The sequence below is a fragment of the Lissotriton helveticus genome, chromosome 9 (assembly GCF_964261635.1).
Source record: "Lissotriton helveticus chromosome 9, aLisHel1.1, whole genome shotgun sequence".
NCBI lineage: Eukaryota > Metazoa > Chordata > Amphibia > Caudata > Salamandridae > Lissotriton > Lissotriton helveticus.
The window spans coordinates 1,290,414,729-1,290,431,293 of NC_136070.1; the positions used below are offsets into that span (position 1 = coordinate 1,290,414,729).

At 46.1% G+C, this 16,565-nt stretch overlaps 1 protein-coding gene across 1 annotated transcript in view; it reads left to right on the plus strand.

The window, feature by feature from the left end:
• The window catches only part of LOC144782520 (zinc finger protein 783-like), a 63,020-nt gene that overhangs the window by 24,943 nt on the left and 21,512 nt on the right, over window positions 1-16,565 (plus strand). Inside the window, exons 4-5 of the mRNA XM_078661927.1 lie at window positions 7,360-7,473; window positions 12,679-12,789. Coding sequence (XP_078518053.1) covers window positions 7,360-7,473; window positions 12,679-12,789 — 225 coding nt within the window. The remainder of the gene's footprint in view (window positions 1-7,359; window positions 7,474-12,678; window positions 12,790-16,565) is intronic.

Consider the following 16,565-nt stretch of genomic DNA (forward strand, 5'->3'; position numbering starts at 1 on the left):
AGAGCATGCATGCAGGAGCTGGCCTCCTGGATGTCGACCGACTGCCTGAGACTGAATGGCAGCAAGACGGAAGTGCTCGTTGTGGGGGGTGGCCCATCGGTGTGGTCATCAGCATGGTGGCCACCCGGTCTGGGGTCGACTCCAACACCATGTCAGGAAGCCAAAAATCTGGGCGTGTGGCTCGATGCTGATCCAACATTTGGGCCCCAGATCAGTCGGGTGGTGGGGGTATGCTTTGGCGTCCTGAAAGGCCTACGGAAGGGTCTAGAGTTCCTCCCTACAGAGGCTAGAAGGACGCTGGTGCATGCCCTTGTCACCGCTCGATTGGACTATGGCAATCTTCTTTATCTGGCTGCCACGAGAAAGAGCCTTGACCGCCTGCAGGTGTTACAAAATGCCACGGCTCGTTTGGTTTTGAGGCTGCCCAGAAGATCCGCCTCGAGGGCAGCTTTACAGGCACTTCACTGGCTTCCGGTGAGGAGTAGAATTGAGTTTAAGGCTCTGTGCACGTGCCACCGCATTATGGGCGGCAAAGCACCAAAGCCGTTACAGGGCCTTATTACTCGCTACGAGCCAGCCCGAGCATTGAGATCCTCTGGCTCCGGCCTACTGATGGTTCCCAAAGTCAAAAAGGCACGCATGGGGGGTAGATCCTTCCGGTTTCTTGCAGCCAGAAGCTGGAATAGGCTCCCGCTGGAACTGCGCTTGGAACCGTCAGAGTCCAGATTTAGGGGGAAACTGAAAACTCACCTGTTTGTTCAGTAGATGGGCTCTAGGTGTTGCTGAGACTTTGTTGCTTCCACTTACCATAGCGCGGGGACACGCCGGTGTGCGTAACCAGGCGCTTTATTAACTTTCCTATTATTATTATGAAAACTAACTTTTCAAAACTCAACAATAGTAAAACTGAGATTCAATTGATCTTTATCAGGATAAACAGATGGGAGCCACCTCTCTGCCTACGTACTGTGGGTCAGTGCCCTTCACCAGTGAAGGTCGTCCGTAACCTGGACATCATACAGGACACGGATCTTTCTTTGGCACCGAGGTTTCCGCTGTTGTGCATTCCTGTCTCCTTCATCTGAAAAAACAGAGAGAGTTTACCCTTTCTTCTGTTTCCCTTCAGAGCTGTGATGGCCAATTGTTGCGTTCAGTCCTGACTGGATTACGGGCACTTGTGACTTTAAATCAGTGGACTTTCTTCAACCTAATGATTCCAAAGTAATATGTCATCCAGTTACACCTTCGTTTACTTCGGACTGCTTACTCAATACAACATTTTTGGTGATGATTTTGACCAAGGCCACCACTTCTGGGACAATCTTGATGGCAACCCTGGTTACCCACTTCTGTGTTTGAGATGTAATCATTCACAGATTTTCTTTACAATATATTAATCAACTTAAAAAAAAATTCACCACCCTCCGCAGACTTGTACCCGCCATCTCTCTGCAGAAATCACTTTGTTTAGACTTAGAATTGTTTAAAATTGGAAAAACAAACATTTGTTTAGAAACAGCCCCTACCGGCACATACTCAGCTCTTTTCTTGAAGCCTTTGTTCATCGATACTGAAGCACATGCTGCTGTCCATTTCTCTTGAACTGAATCGAGCGATACTTCACTCTTCTGGGTTCTATCAAGAGAACATCCCGTAAGAGCAAATAAATAATAGTAAATCCACCGGCAGACTCAGTGCCTCACCGATCAACCCGGCTTTCAAGATCTACTGTTGTTTCCTGCTCCTGCTGCTTTCTCTTCAAGTTGTTCATGGCATCTGCTGGCCAAACATTAGAACACATCCTCTTCAGCACTTAAGTCTTCAACAAGACAGCCCCACTTGCTGGTGAAAATAAACAATAACAATATTCTACACAAATTAAAACAAAATGAACGTTTCACAAACATTTCTCACTCCTCCAGGTTTCCTCATGCTTCCTGGAAATCCTCCTATAGAATGGGAAGATGACTGAAATTTTGGAAAATTATCAGCAAACTATGGATCGTTTAGATTTCCTTCGGTAAGGAAACATGCCTTGATATCAAGAGCAGTTGGTAAAGACAGGCACCTTACCTTCAACTACATGCTCTCATGATAAAACAGCAAGGAGATGTGCACAAAGTAGCAAAGTTACAACTGGAAACAAGATTTGCCAAGTCAGTAAACTTAGCTAAGTGTTGTCACATATTTTATGCTCTGACCCAGAAATGAGAAGAATCCGTGAATGAATTTGATGCCAGGGTGTGTGAGCTTGCTGCAAAATGTCAATTTGCAACTGTGACAGAGGAGCTAATAAAGGACCAACGGATCAGAGAGAATGCTCAAGTGAGAATATGCAAGAGCGACTCTGGGCTGCCGGTAATCCATCTTTGAAAGGAGCGATCACGATTGACAAGGTTGTGGAGGAATTAAAAAGTGCATGAGAGGATTGCAAAGATTACAAATAAGGAATGCCATGGAGGTGGTGGAAATTGATGAAAAGGCAGTGGATGTGAATGTGCTTGGGGAAAAAACTAAGCCTCCGACTTCAATAAAACATATGGCAAATCGACTTAAAAACAACGACAAAGAAGTTATGTTGCTGGTGGATTCAGGGTCAGTCGATACTAGAATTCTAAAAGTCTTGTTTGTTGACAACTGGCCAAGAATAGATCTGTAACCAAAGGATTTAAATCTGAAAGTCTATCAAGGAGCTAACATTGGTGTTGTGAGAGGCATGTCAGTGAATATTCAATTCAAGGATCAAGAAATATATAGCAAAGTTTATGTCTCAAAATCTGATACTCATTTGAGGTTGGACTCACCAATATAACCTGAATATCATAGTTAATCCTGAGAGCTCTGGACCAATTAATGGTTGTTGAGGATGAGAGGTTGGATGAAGTTCTGAGTTAATATGAGAGTGTGTTTGAAGATAGACTTGGAGAATCTCAAGATCATGTTGAAGAAGGGAGCTGTACCTGTCGGACGTACTGCTCGATGCGTTCCAATGGTCGCCAGGGACATGGTGATGGCTGTATTGAATGGGATGGTTAGGGATGGCATGAATTAACCGCTGGAAGCCACAGATTGGATCTCTCCTGTGGTTATCGCAAAAAATCAGATGGCTAATATATTTGATGTGGACCTTTTGTGTGGATGACATTCTGGTTTTGTGGGTGTCCATTGAACGTCACCACAAGGTACTTTTGAAGTAGGAGTTCTAGCTCAAGTCTCGCACTTTGAAAGAAAGAGTGGGGGGTTTTGGAGCAAGAAGTGGAATATTTAAGATATTTGAATTGATGTGAAGGAGTTAGACAAATCTCTGGCCTGGTGAGTGCCTTAGTCAAGGTTGCGGTCTCGGATTGCAGAGGAAACCCAGATCATGCATGGGTCTTGTGGAATAATATCCTATATTTGTGGAAGGCTTAGCACACAAGACAGAAGATTTGAGAGTTTTGTTGAGAAAAGGCAAGAAGCTTAAATGAGGAGAAAACAAAAGCATTTGTGGAAGTAAAGGCATTCATAGCAAATGTAAAAGTTTTAGCTCCTTTCCTAATTGGCCTAAAGACCATTATCACAGTCAGTGCAAGTGCAGTGATAGTTGGGGGCTGTCCTTTCCCATTTAGACTGTCAAAAACAGAAGACTGTGGCATTTGCTTCTCATTCCTTGTCTGGTTCAGAGAGAAACTACTCTGTAATAGAGTGGGAATAGTTAGCTGTCGTGTAGACTATCTGTCACTTGTGAAATTATATTTGGGGAACTAAGAATGGGTGAAACCAGTCCTGGGTTGCTTGTGTTCGAATTTAGGGAGGCCTTGGCCTAGCAATTTGGGATGGAATGCTGCATTTGGAGCAGGGTCAAGACTGATTTGCAAATGACTGGGCCCAAACTGAGGTGGCATGGTGCACAAAATAGTAATGGACTGGGATGAGGTCCGAGTGATTACGTGTGGTTGAGATTCATTCAAGCATTCCATCCATCACTGTTTGTATATTTTGAAGATCGTTCTCAGTCATCCACATTTGAACTTTGTGTAACACACATTCAGATCAAGCACTGAAGTGGGTAAAAATGCATCTAAATGTTGTCACCATATGATTGGACAGACACCTGGAACCCCTGCAAATAATGAAATATAGAGCAGAGGTATGTAAATGTGCAGTAGAGAAAGCTGAGCCTGGAATGGGGAGTTTGTCACAGTCCACCCCATAGCTTCTAAGATTTAAGAACCTGTTAACCTGTTGTGTCTGTCCATTAAGAAAATACTCCAACCATTCCCGGTTTGGTCTGAGGCAGAAGGCCTGGGACCACTGCCTCAGTTAGATGGGTGGTCCACCTTCTCGATGGCCCCAGGGAGGTTTGAGGAATGAGATGGGACTCAGCCACTTCATCAAGAAAATGAAAGCATCATTCCATAAGCCCAGCAGAGAAGTTACAGTGCCATGAACTGGCCTAAAACCCAACTGTAAAGGTGTTGTGATGTCCGAAGTATTAAAGAAGTTTTGGAGTTCATGAGCTTAGCAATAACTTCTAAAGTTGTTACATAACAATTAGTTTAAAAGCTCAGGAGTCTGTATTTTTAGGATTTCAGCTGTCTCCGTCAATCTTAATCCAACCATCCTCTTATGCAATGTGAAGTTTAACCCCTGAACAGAAGCCCAGGTTCATGGCATGCAGTTGGCTAGAAGTAACCCTTTCACCCCTCACCAGTGCCAAGTCCTTAGACTTGCCCTTTTATCGCAGCCTTTCATCCCCAGAGGATCTGAAAGCTTGGTAGCAGCTGAGCCTATTAAGAAGGATCAAACCCTTCTTCCCAGCATACAAATCCCACTAAAGATTACGAGCTGCCATCCTCCCAAACATTTACAGAGGTATTGTTGACTCCCACTACAATTCTTTACAAGGCGTTCTTCCATCTACCTCTTCATTGGCCAAGCCCAGTATGGTCACATGACTTCACCGTCTCAGCTTGTATCAAGTTCAAATCACTTGCTGCCATTTGCAAGGCTATCCATTACTACAAAGCAGGCGTTAAACATGAAGCACTCACCTTCTCTGGTTGCCTCTACGCCGTCTGCAGCACGAAGCAGATGAGACCAGGGAAGTTCAAGGCCGAGGAAGAAAACAAAACAAGCTTCCTGCTACTACCTCATCCTCTGCACTGAGAGTAGAGCTCTCACTCTTCTCCTTCAGGGAAGAAACAAACATCATTCTTTTCTCCCTGTGCCCCTTTAGCAGCTTTCCCTAACGGATGGCACAACACTCATTCTCTCTCAGCCCCGACTCATCGTCCTGATCCGTACTCCCTGAACCTTTGTAAGCATGAACCCGGCTGCTGTACCTGGACGCGCACAGGGCCGGCTCTAGGCATGTGCAAGCTGTGCACCTGCACAGGGCCACCAAACCCCAGGGGCCACCACGCCAATATATATCCTTAATATATTAATCCTCTGAGGATGGATACATATTTGCGTGGCGGCCTCCGGCTCTGTTCCACTTCTAAACACCCTGACCCCCCCGCTCTTTACTGGCCTGCGCGCTCCGCCCCGCCCGGACCCCCTCTTCCGGGCCCCCAATCTACGCTCTTTGCCCAGAGCCACCATCAGCCTAGAGCCGGCCCTGACGCGCAGCAACTTGACCTTGGTGGCGAGATGTTTGTTCCATGATGCTGCATGTAGACCCCAATACAAGACTGAGAGGTACACCATCGGAGTGATAGTGCGCTTTACAAATACACATTGCCTCGCCTCACCTCGGAGGGGAGGAGAAAAGAGGCACCTAAGATGGATGTAGATAACAGAGAGATGCTCAAGAAAGAATGGATAAAACAGTATTTTAACACAGTGCCAACCCATCCTGCAGCTCTGAGGCACCAAGCACTGGAGCCTCCATAGAACCTTAAGCAGGTAAATGCACCAGAGATCCAACAGGCGGGACTCTGAGGCGTGACGGGAGCTTCTCAGGGCCATGGTTTGGGTGAAAGGGGTCATTGCTGGGGACCCAGACCGTACTTGGGCACAAGAGGGTGAAAACTCTTCAAGGACTTAGAGGGGGGTAGTGGTCACTGCACCTGCTCAGCACCAACCATGACAGAGGCACAAGTGAGGAAGAGTGATCACGGTGTTCAGGCCCATGGCCGAGGCCCGTGTTCAGGCCCATGGCCGAGGCCCGTGTTGAGGCCCATGGCTAAGGCCCGTGTTCAGGCCCATGGCCTAGGCCTGAGGGAGCCAGAGTAGTGTCTGCAGCTGCCCAGGGCCTCTACTCCTCCACAAGAGAGTAAGAGTAAGAGGTCACCTGTATGGGCTGCTCGCTCCTGGGGCCCTTTGGTTGATGTGGAACCCCAGAAGATGCACGGAGTATTGTCAATCAATCAGGGTTTGTAGACTGCAGCTGCTTCACCTGTGAGGGTTTCGGAGCGCTATCCGATGATGCTGCTAGTTCTATTGGTTGAACATACAAGTTTTGAGGTCCTTCCTGAACTGCTGGAGCGTTGGCGAGGCTCTTGGGTGCAGGGGAGGTCATGGCAGTTCTTGGCCGACAAATGGGAAAACGTGCGACCTCCGCTGATGGTCCAGAGGATGCAACGGGTGACAGCTAGGGTGAGCGATCTGAATCTGAGTTTCCTGGTGGACTGCTGAAAGGTCACGTGTCGGTTGAGGTAAGCAGGTCCTTCTTTGTGTAATGCCTTGTATGCCTAGGTGAGCAGCTATGATCTCCTGCCTATATGAATATAAGAAATAAAGAGAAATCCTTTTAAGAAACACACATCTTGGGCTTGGAGATCTTTACGTGTGCTCACTGTCTCTTAAATACTGATGTTTGATTTTCACAATGTGTTGTATAGTACTGAACCCTTTTGTGCCTAATCTTTACAAACATCTACACTGCTTCTTTCGAGTCTTGCGGCAAACTCAATTCAGGTGCAAGTAAGGGTTTGCACCCGGATCACGTTTATAATGGTTTCTGTAATGCCACACTTTGACAAATAGAATCTGGCGGAAATAGTGCCAGGAAAAAAAACTCTAATTTAGTGTCTTGCAACCTTTTATCGCCTATTTTGAGATACTGGACTCAGAATTCGTACGTGATAAAACACCAAGTAAGCATCTCCAATCATATTTGAGGTTTCACCTTCCAAATAGCAGGCATCACGTAATGAGGCCCTAAATACCTACATTTCACTGTAGAGTACACCAGGATCAATGCTTCTTTATTTATCACCCACACAGTCTCCGTCATTGATATCCAGGCGTATCAAGGTGACGAGCGAGGCCAGCGGAATGTGATCAGTGGATAAAAGGCCTCCGAAAGTCAGATTAAAAGGGGGTCATCATAAGAGCCATTGTACAATGTGTATTATTGTGTTTACCCTACAGGTCATGGGATTGCCAATCCTGAAGATTTATTCAGAATTAATGGCGAGGAAAACGAATACCTCAAGACTCCTCCGGACACCGATATCGTTGACGGAAATATATGTCTTGACACAGGTGAGCAGGAAAGGCCTGAGTTCTAATACAGTTCCCAAGTTCTCAACGAACCATTGAAAGCCTTAAATAATATTTTTTAAAGTTTCTAAATAGATTAGAATATAAGTGGCCGCAACTATTTGATGCTCCACTGGCTTAGCTACTGATCCGTCATAGATCTCCCATACAGTTTTTAGTTGGGGCAAATATATCATCCTAGGCTCCTGCTTGAACCTTCAAGGACTGCTGCCCGTCTTCATTACGATATGGAGCTTGACCTGTCTGTGGCCTGCACCATTGGTCGGGGCCAAGGACAGGTGGGAAGGAGCCTCGGTCCCGGCACTTTACTTATGAGAGGAGCGACCACAGTGATGTGGACCACGTGCCACCTCGACCGCCGGACCAGGTGTGAGAGAAGGAGATGCCTCAGGGGACCTCTGGATGCCCATCCGCACCTCCACTCTTCTCGAGTAGACGTTGGAGTGGATTCTGGGGTGAGGCTCATCTCAGGCTCTGCAGAGAGCCCCCTCAGGCTAACACACAATTAATTTGGAAGCTTCCTTGCCATTACCTGGCGCACCGAGACAGTCTGCTCGTGCTCCCCACTCCACCTCCTTTGAGGAGAGATGGGGCACACAACTTGATGCATGCTACTCACCAGGGCCAGACCCGGTCTCTGTGGTGCTGGTGGTCTGTGTCCGTTACTCTGCTTAAGCAGGCTAAAACATACCAAATAGATGCTGCACAAAGGCGGTGAAATACTGCCCAAAAGGTCTAATCGTGAATGCCAACTACAGCTTATAGCAACTTGCTCATATGAGGAACCTCTGGGACTAGAGGGAAACACTGGTGGAAGAAATGTGGTGAGTGCCTCCGGGGACTGCATTGGTGGGACTGGCTGATTCTAAAGCTAGTGTTTGGTGCGCCTCTTCTTATACGCTGCCAGACACTCCGGGCGTACTTGAGAATTTGACAGTTAGTACTCTGTCCTTCAGTCTGGCGGAGAAAGCGACCCCCACATCCTGACAGATTACCGTCCGTCAAATTTACAGAAGACCATCGGCCCAGTGGTCATCTCTGCTCATTGAAGGAACGTCCGTCATGGCCGTTCCTTTCAATGCACTAAACGTTTGGTGACGGCCACCATCAGTTTTGACAGCGATTTACTAAACTTTTTATTTTGTTTTCCAGAAAAAACTCCCAAAGCAGGAGTTTGTTTCAGAAAAACAAAAAACTACTGAGCGCCCGCACCCTTTGAGTTTTCTCCCAGCGTGTGGAAGGTCATTATTTTATTTCTGTCCCTCAAGCTGGCAGGCAGAATGAAAGACATTACACCGTCCACCCTAAATAGTGTGGGTGGTGTAATGTCCTACCTCCAAAGGCCTTCCACCATCGGGCCGTCAGAGGAAGTGTTCATCGGTGGCGCCAACGGGCTCCATTGACTGAATATTTAAGGTCCCCCATCTTTAAATGAAGCCGACCGAGGGCTTGGAGGACAGGGTACGCTGTCTCGGTTGCGACAGAGTACTTTGTCCACCAAACTGTAAAAGAGGCCCTCAAAGCTTAGCACTGCTCTTCAGTGCACTATTGTGGACACCCATGTGATTGACTCCAGGGGCCACCAGCAAAAGACCAAAAGCAGTCGAAACGGCAATATGACACCAAGCCCTCACTCACAATAATCTGCCAAGGCTCGCAATCCGCAAGTTAGCTCAGAGGCCAGGCCGGAACTAGATCTGAAATGGCTTCTGATAGAAATGAAAAACAATCCACCTCCATAGATACTATATTGATACTATCTCCAAGAGACTAGAGTCTATGACAAAGACGGGGATCAGAACGAGGATCTCAAATCGAGAGTATCATATGCAGAGGAGGATGCCAGAGGCACCGTGAGAAACTCTTACCTTTTAGGGGAAATTGTTAGATATTATCAAAGCAAAAAACAAGACGCCTGAGGCCCACTCGCATATAAACAATCTACACTTCTGAATGGTAGTTTAGATTTAATTGAAGCGAAAAAAAAATCTTGGAGCATTTCACATTCTTCCGCATGCTCTCAGTAGAGTGAGTAGACTGCACACGGGCCCGAGCCGCCACCCGCTGTGAGATAGAGTTGGACACTGCGCAGTGTACGGTATGGGCTTGGTATAGACTCCGCAAGCGAGCGAGACTAGAAACAGTGACGGTGCCTTGGATCCCACTGGCATACAGTCCATGTCTACCACCAACCGACGGCAAAGGGCGTGTCCTGTGTGACAAATTAATTCCAATTGAACCCTTGCCGAACATGCCTGACTGCACCCCATTAGACATGTTCTACACTATAAGGACCGCGACGAGTGCAGGTCGAGTATGAACTGTCTTGCTCAGAATGTCAGGTTCCTCCATCTTGCATGGTCAGGCCCAGATTTATCGGACTTTTGGCAAATAGCCATTTCAGTGATCATTGCCATTACCGGGCAGCAAATTCCCCCCACCCCGCTGCTAGCACTTTGAGGTTATATCGAGGATGTGCTGGCAGAATGTAGAAGGCTCACTGCCCCAGCATTGTGACTGGCCTAAACGCTTGTGGCTATTCTTTGGGAGCGGGCCGTCGCCCAGCACCAAAGGGTGGCGACTGTAGTGTACAACTAGATGCATATGGAGGATTGTGCCTCCTATGTCCAGGCTCAATGATACTTTCAACATATTTAAAAAGATTCATCTATTCGTGAGGGAGAGGCAACGAGATGATCACGGTTAACTTGCCATAACATGAATCCTTCAACCCACGTGTCCATTACTCGTCTTGCTAACCCGCTGGCTGAAATACTAACTTGAACAGATGTCAATCACATTGGTCACTTTGCTCTAGGCTACGATACCCTTTTTGATGTGTCTGCACGACATACTCGCCTTCCACCGTGTTATATATTGTAATAGAAATTTACAGCACAGTACATGCCAGGATGTGTTTGTATATTAAATATACTGCTTACATTTACTTGATGTAATTGTTTCAGTAACCCCCCTCAACCCACCCCTGACACCCCAGCAAAAAAAGAAATCACCCCGCAACTGCGGACCCACATCATGTCCAGGACGGGATTAAATCAACCTTCCGCAGATGGAGCCTGAGTCCACTGCCCTATTGACAACCTCCAGAAGGCGTGGCCCATGAAAAACCTTTTCTCTCGATGCTCAGAATTAGGCTTAGCGAGTTTGCCTAAAGTCACCACTGCACCCAGAGGGCTCTTGTTTACTGCCTGCAGATCTGCTGCTGTGGCTAAAATTTCACGGCCTAGATTGTGGGGAAAACAAAGCAAAGGTTGTTCCCAGAACTCTTTCTTCCTCTAAATTGCCAGACTCAAACTCTCTCCATCACCTTAATTGAGCCCAGAATCCACGCTGCTGTTCCTCTTCCTACAGGGAGGCTTCTGAGCTGCCGTTTCTGGCAGGGAGCCTGAAATCCCAACTCACCAAAGAGTATCGAATGGGCTTTATCTCCTTGTATAGCCTGAGGAAGAGCTTCGCTGCTGGGATACTCCGAACTCGCATATGGGTCCTGTCCACAAGCTGTCCATCACCACCACCATTGCTTTACATCTCAGCATAGTCTTGACTGTACATTGCTTTGAGTCATTAAATTTGTCCGAGGACGGATCAATATTGTGGTGTTCCAAGGTTCTAAGCTCCACCTCGGCATCCCCCACTGACTTTTTACGAGTCACCTTTTCTGACCAATTCTCCAGTTTCATCTCAATGTTGCATTGATGTCACTTTGGATTTAAGTGGGCTACTAAACTCCACATCATCCAAAGCCACATTGGAGGCTCCAGTGTTTGTTTCCTATGAAGCAGAGGTGACAGAGCTTCAAGATTTCCTTCATGGATTCTTTCTTCTTCAATCAGCCTTCCTAATCCGTCCGCTACTTCAAGATGGATGCTGTTTTAACAACGCTGTCACTCTGCAATACTGGCCTTGGACAATAATTTCCAGAGTGCTCTCCACCTCAGATGGAGATTAAAATTAGAGGTGCCTCCTTTCCTAGAGAGAAATACCAGCAGTTTGTTGTCTTTTTTAAGAATCTGCAAAGGCCAGAACTTTATACTAAATAGGACTTTAAACAGAATTACATGTATTAATTTGTAACATGACTGTTCTGCCTTTGTTTACTTTAATCATTAGTCAGGGATCATTAATGCAGCTCTAGAACACATTTAAAAGAACTTTCTACTTATATTTGCTGTTTAAAATATCTACAGATAAGGGTTAAAAATACAGGCTTTAGGAGATTTTGCTTCTTTCTGTTCCTGCCGGAATATCAAAATTCTGGTGGGGCCGGTATAAAACCTGTCAGGTGGCAGCCCTAATTACAACTGGTGGTAAGCCTCCTCCCCTATAGTCAGAAACCCCCAGTGCCATCGTTCATGTAGTGATGGGGGATTTCTATGACAGGCAGGTATAAGAAACTGCTGAATTCCCCACCCTGCCAATCTCTCCGCCCCCCAGTGTACACTGGAGGTGATCCATTGACCCAATCAACCTCTAGTCATCCCAGCATTGCAGTCTTGTCCCCTCACTGTAGGAGTGAACATGGCTGGGATTGCCCACACCTGCCTCGGAGGCCTGTGACCTTCACGTTGACAGTCACATGAGAAAGAGGAGTGCTCAGAGTTTTCCCAGGGAACAGCAACACTGCTGTGTTTCTAGTGGGCGCATAGCTTACTCCACACTCCACTGCAGGGTCTACTGGGCTTTTTCTTGCAGCCGGATCAGGTCACCGTGGGGCCTTTGGAGCCCGACATGGAGCCCAAAGGCTGAGCTGCCGCATCGGATGCCGGTTGGCTCCATCGCCAGACTCCCTTCTGGACTAAATTTGCAGTCGTGGAAGAACATTTTCTGCAATGTCTGGTGGGTGCATGCCTGGATGGGAGCTGTTGGCTCAACTAGAACGATAACAAAGCTAAGATCATGTGTTGTGAACAGCAGCAGGGAGATCTGCAGCCCTGTGTTCCTACCTCCTTGACTGTACGAATGACCATCTCAGACGGTGAATCTATTCCGTTTGGTGCTGAGGAAATGGTGGTCAAACTAGACGCAGCGTCTCAAATACTGACCTTCAAAAATGCTAAAGCTGAAGGCTCGTGAGTAATTCTGTTGGAATAAAGTGATATCTTTAATGGTTAACAATCACAAAGATTTAATTCCTGAAACTCCTACCAGTCTCATCTTCTCCTGCAGGTATTTCGATTCTCAGTGCCGACATGTGCCTAAAGAAAGAAGAGCCTCTGTCGTTTCTCATTGATCAGCTTAGTGAGGAAATCGGAGAAAGCAGCGCCCACCACAAGTTAGGTGAGTTAAAAAAATAAATCTTAAATGGTACTTCGGGGCATTGGTCAGGGAGTGATCATATCTCGCCTGGTGAAATGTACTCATTAGCATTAAGGTTGCAAAAAAATCACATTTTCCCAGAAAATATTTGTGGAAAATATTTGTGGAAGTGACACATTTTGCACTTCCTTAAGTGCAAATTTAACTTTGCAAACTTTTGCTGTGGGCGACTTTTGCGAAAAAGAAACATTTGATGGATGGAATGCTGGACAATGCAAACATTCACCCCCACTCACAAGGATCTGGGTTTAATCCATCATTCTTTTGCTCACCACACAGTCCAGTTTGGACCCAGCTATATGCAAATCAGTCTTGACCCTGTTCCCTGTTCCTTTTCTATTATAGCCATTTTTTGCAAATGAATCTTCCTGTACAATGTTTTTGCTGGGATGTTTATTCATGCAAAACCTATTTTTGAGGATTTTTTTCCCAATAGTTTTTTTGTAACTTCACAAACTATGTGGACTTTACTAAGCGTTTGAAATACAAACAAAGTTTGCGGAAGAAAGTTTGCTCCTCCCTACTGAGTATAAATGCTGCTTGTGGTCATCACTGAGGTATCCTTCTTGTGAAGTACACACCTTTTCCTGAGAGGTTCTATGTTTGGCATCTACCACTAGTCACATGTTACAAGTTACCCAGTCAGAATCAATTAGCAGCGTGTTCCTGTTGGACCTGTCAACATTTTGCCTTGCTCCTCCTATTTTTTCTGATCTTGTTTTTGTTAGCCTTAAGACTCTGTGACTCCTTTAAACATAGTGAAATTGGCTTATACCCAATTGGCACATTTAATTTGCTTGTACGTTCCTAGTAAATTAGAACTGCATGATCCCAGGGCCTGTAAATTAAATGCTATTAGTGTGCCTGCAGAACAGATTGTGCCACTCGCTTAAGTAGCCTTTAAACATGTCTGAGTCCTGCCATTGCGTCCTGTATCTGCAGTTTTAACTTGCCCTTTTGACCACATGCCCTTTCGACCTGGCAAGAAAAAACCTTTTGCTAGGCCCAAGCCTTTATTTTTAATACATGTAGGTCACCCCTAGGGTATACCCTGAAGACCCCAGAGGGCAGGTGCTGTGTATTTAAAAAGTGGACATGTACTTTTAAGTTTTACTCATGCATTTGCCCTGGCTCGCATGGTTGCTACCTGTACATGTGATACTATATGCTAAGTTTGTGCCATGTTTCCCGCTGGTCATATACACGCTATTAGAAACCCGATAAAAGCATTTACCCAAAATAAAATCAAAAACGTTTTACATGTTCTGGAAGGGAATTCTTACACTTGTTTTTCACCACTGCAAGGCATACCTCTCCCATAAGATAACATTGAGTTACCTTAATAAGTAATAACTTTTGGTTGGGAGCATGTAGGAATGTCGAGTTTGGTTTGTAAGGAATTAAAATCTTTAAATTTTTATAAGTCACAATCCTAAAATTCCTACATTTGGAAAGTTGGCATTTTCTTGTCCTAACCATTTGGTGCCTGCAGCCTGTATCCTGGGTCACATGGCTAGGTGTAGCTGGCAATTGTTTTATGTTTTATTCCTCCCAGATAGTGATTCAAAAGGTGTATAGGAATTGGCAGGATAGGCCATCTCAGTCAGGATGAGGAGGAGGAACTGTCACCTACCACACTTGCACTTCAAAGACTCTGTTTCAGCACACTCACAAAGGCTTTTCACACTAGTCTATTAGGAACACTAACAATCTGGGGATAGGCCAGGGAGGAAGGAAATTCTAGTCACCTCTGTAAGGGCAGGACTCTAGAAACTTCTCCCACTTGAAAGCAGGCTCTGGGAATAAATATTGGACCCTTATACCAAACTCTTCTGGTCACTACTGGACCTGTGGATTTTACAGACTAAGGATTGCCCAACTGTGTTTAATCTTCCCTGCTGGCCAGTGACTGCTATGCTGCCCAAGGCCTGCTATGCTGTACAAGGACTCTTCTGCTGCTGTGGATTGCCCTGCTGAGACCAGTGTGCCTCTTTGGGCACAGAATCCCTAGAGTTTCTCCAAGGGACATGCAGCTCACCTCTTGTTCAGAGCTGCATGAAAAAACAAGCCTCTTTGCGCCAATGCTGCTCAATGCATATGGACGCAGGACTGCACATCACAGCTTCTGTTCGACGGCTTCGCAAGCACCAACCCACCGCGATGCATCTCGATGCACCATCAACTCCTCTCGACACATCTCAGTACATCTCGAACCAGGACTGCGCATTGCAACTCTGTCCGGCAGCTTTGCAAACTCCGATCCAGCTCAACGCTTCTTAATGCTAGACACAACAGTCCCAATGGCTTCTTCAACCTTAAGGCAGAGCGACGTATCCCAATGCCTGCACTGTGAGTTCTTGTTCAGTGGCTTCTTTGGAGCCAATGCATTGTGATGCATCTTGAGCAGGACCTAGCATCTCAAGCTCCTGTTGATGGCTTCTCAACACCCGCACTGCGCAGACAGACGCTAGGACTTCATTTCTGGATGCCCAGGACGCAAGGTACTTTAACAGCGGGCTGAACCCAGGCCTGTAATGGCCCACGCTCCATCGTTGTTAACCTGATGTTATGACTTAGACCCGGTCCACCTCCACCAGATGGCCACAGTTGGCGCTTCTTGCTTCTAAACAGTACTTTTCTTCAAAACCTTTAAAATTGCATATCTCTGGTTCTACTAATTGGATTTTTGTTGTTTTAGCCTTAAATTATTTACTAAATGTTACTCTGTTTTTCTAAGTTGGTGTGCCATTGTTCTTGTGTTGTGTTTTCACTTTATTAGTGCTTGAAGTGCTGCAGAAATACTTCACACATTGCTTCTAAGTTAAGCCTGACTTCTGTGTTTCAAGCTACCAGAAGGTTAAGAACAGATTCATTTGGTGCCTGCTTGTGTTTCACCCTGACAAGAAGTGTGGTTGTTGCTTGAGTAGGGTTTCCCCCTTCACCCAATAACCCAATCTCTCACAGGTTTGCACCGCAACTGGGATGTGGAGTTGATCTGCAGGTGTTGGTTCAGATAGGCCAAATGCTGGTTGACTTAGTTCTGTTGAGTTTTATCCAAAGTCTTGGTCTGCTGATTAGAGTGTATAATTCAAGAATTTGGGGACAGTCCTCCCTCGCTCTGCTTATTGTGTCTGCATCCATGACTCACCGTCTAGGCTTAATCAGTTGTGACAGCCTGCGTGGACTCTTCCTTGATGCTGTATTGTTTCGATGCCCTCCAGTCTTTCCTCGAGGCTGTTCAATATGGGCGTGGTGTATATTTTAGGTGTGGTCAGCGTGTTCCGTGGAAGTATTGCACATAGCAGGGTTTATGACCTTGCACTCTGCTTGTGGGATAGAGAAGGGAGACTTACCACCATAGGCCTACTGGGTGGGGAGTTAGGGTTTTCTAAGTCACATGTCTCTTGACAAGTAGTACCTTTTATGCCTTTCAGAATGTTATGTGTGATGGTTCTCTTCAAACTTTAGGTGGTAGAGCATTATAGGTTTCAGGAGCAGCCTGAGAAAGATATGTTGAGTGTTTGTTTTTACTTTAAGTAGGGAATTTGTTGGCCAGGGTAAATCCAAATGAAGTGCTGTTTGATTAAAGCTTGGGTTCGAAGCTGTCAAAATTCATGTCAGGGAGCCACGTGTACCATTTATTACTTGTCTATTCTTGGCAAAAAAGCATGATTATGTTGGTAGATGTTGGGCATACAGCAGTCGCAGCTGGTGCCAATGTCCAGTGGGGAGGAGGA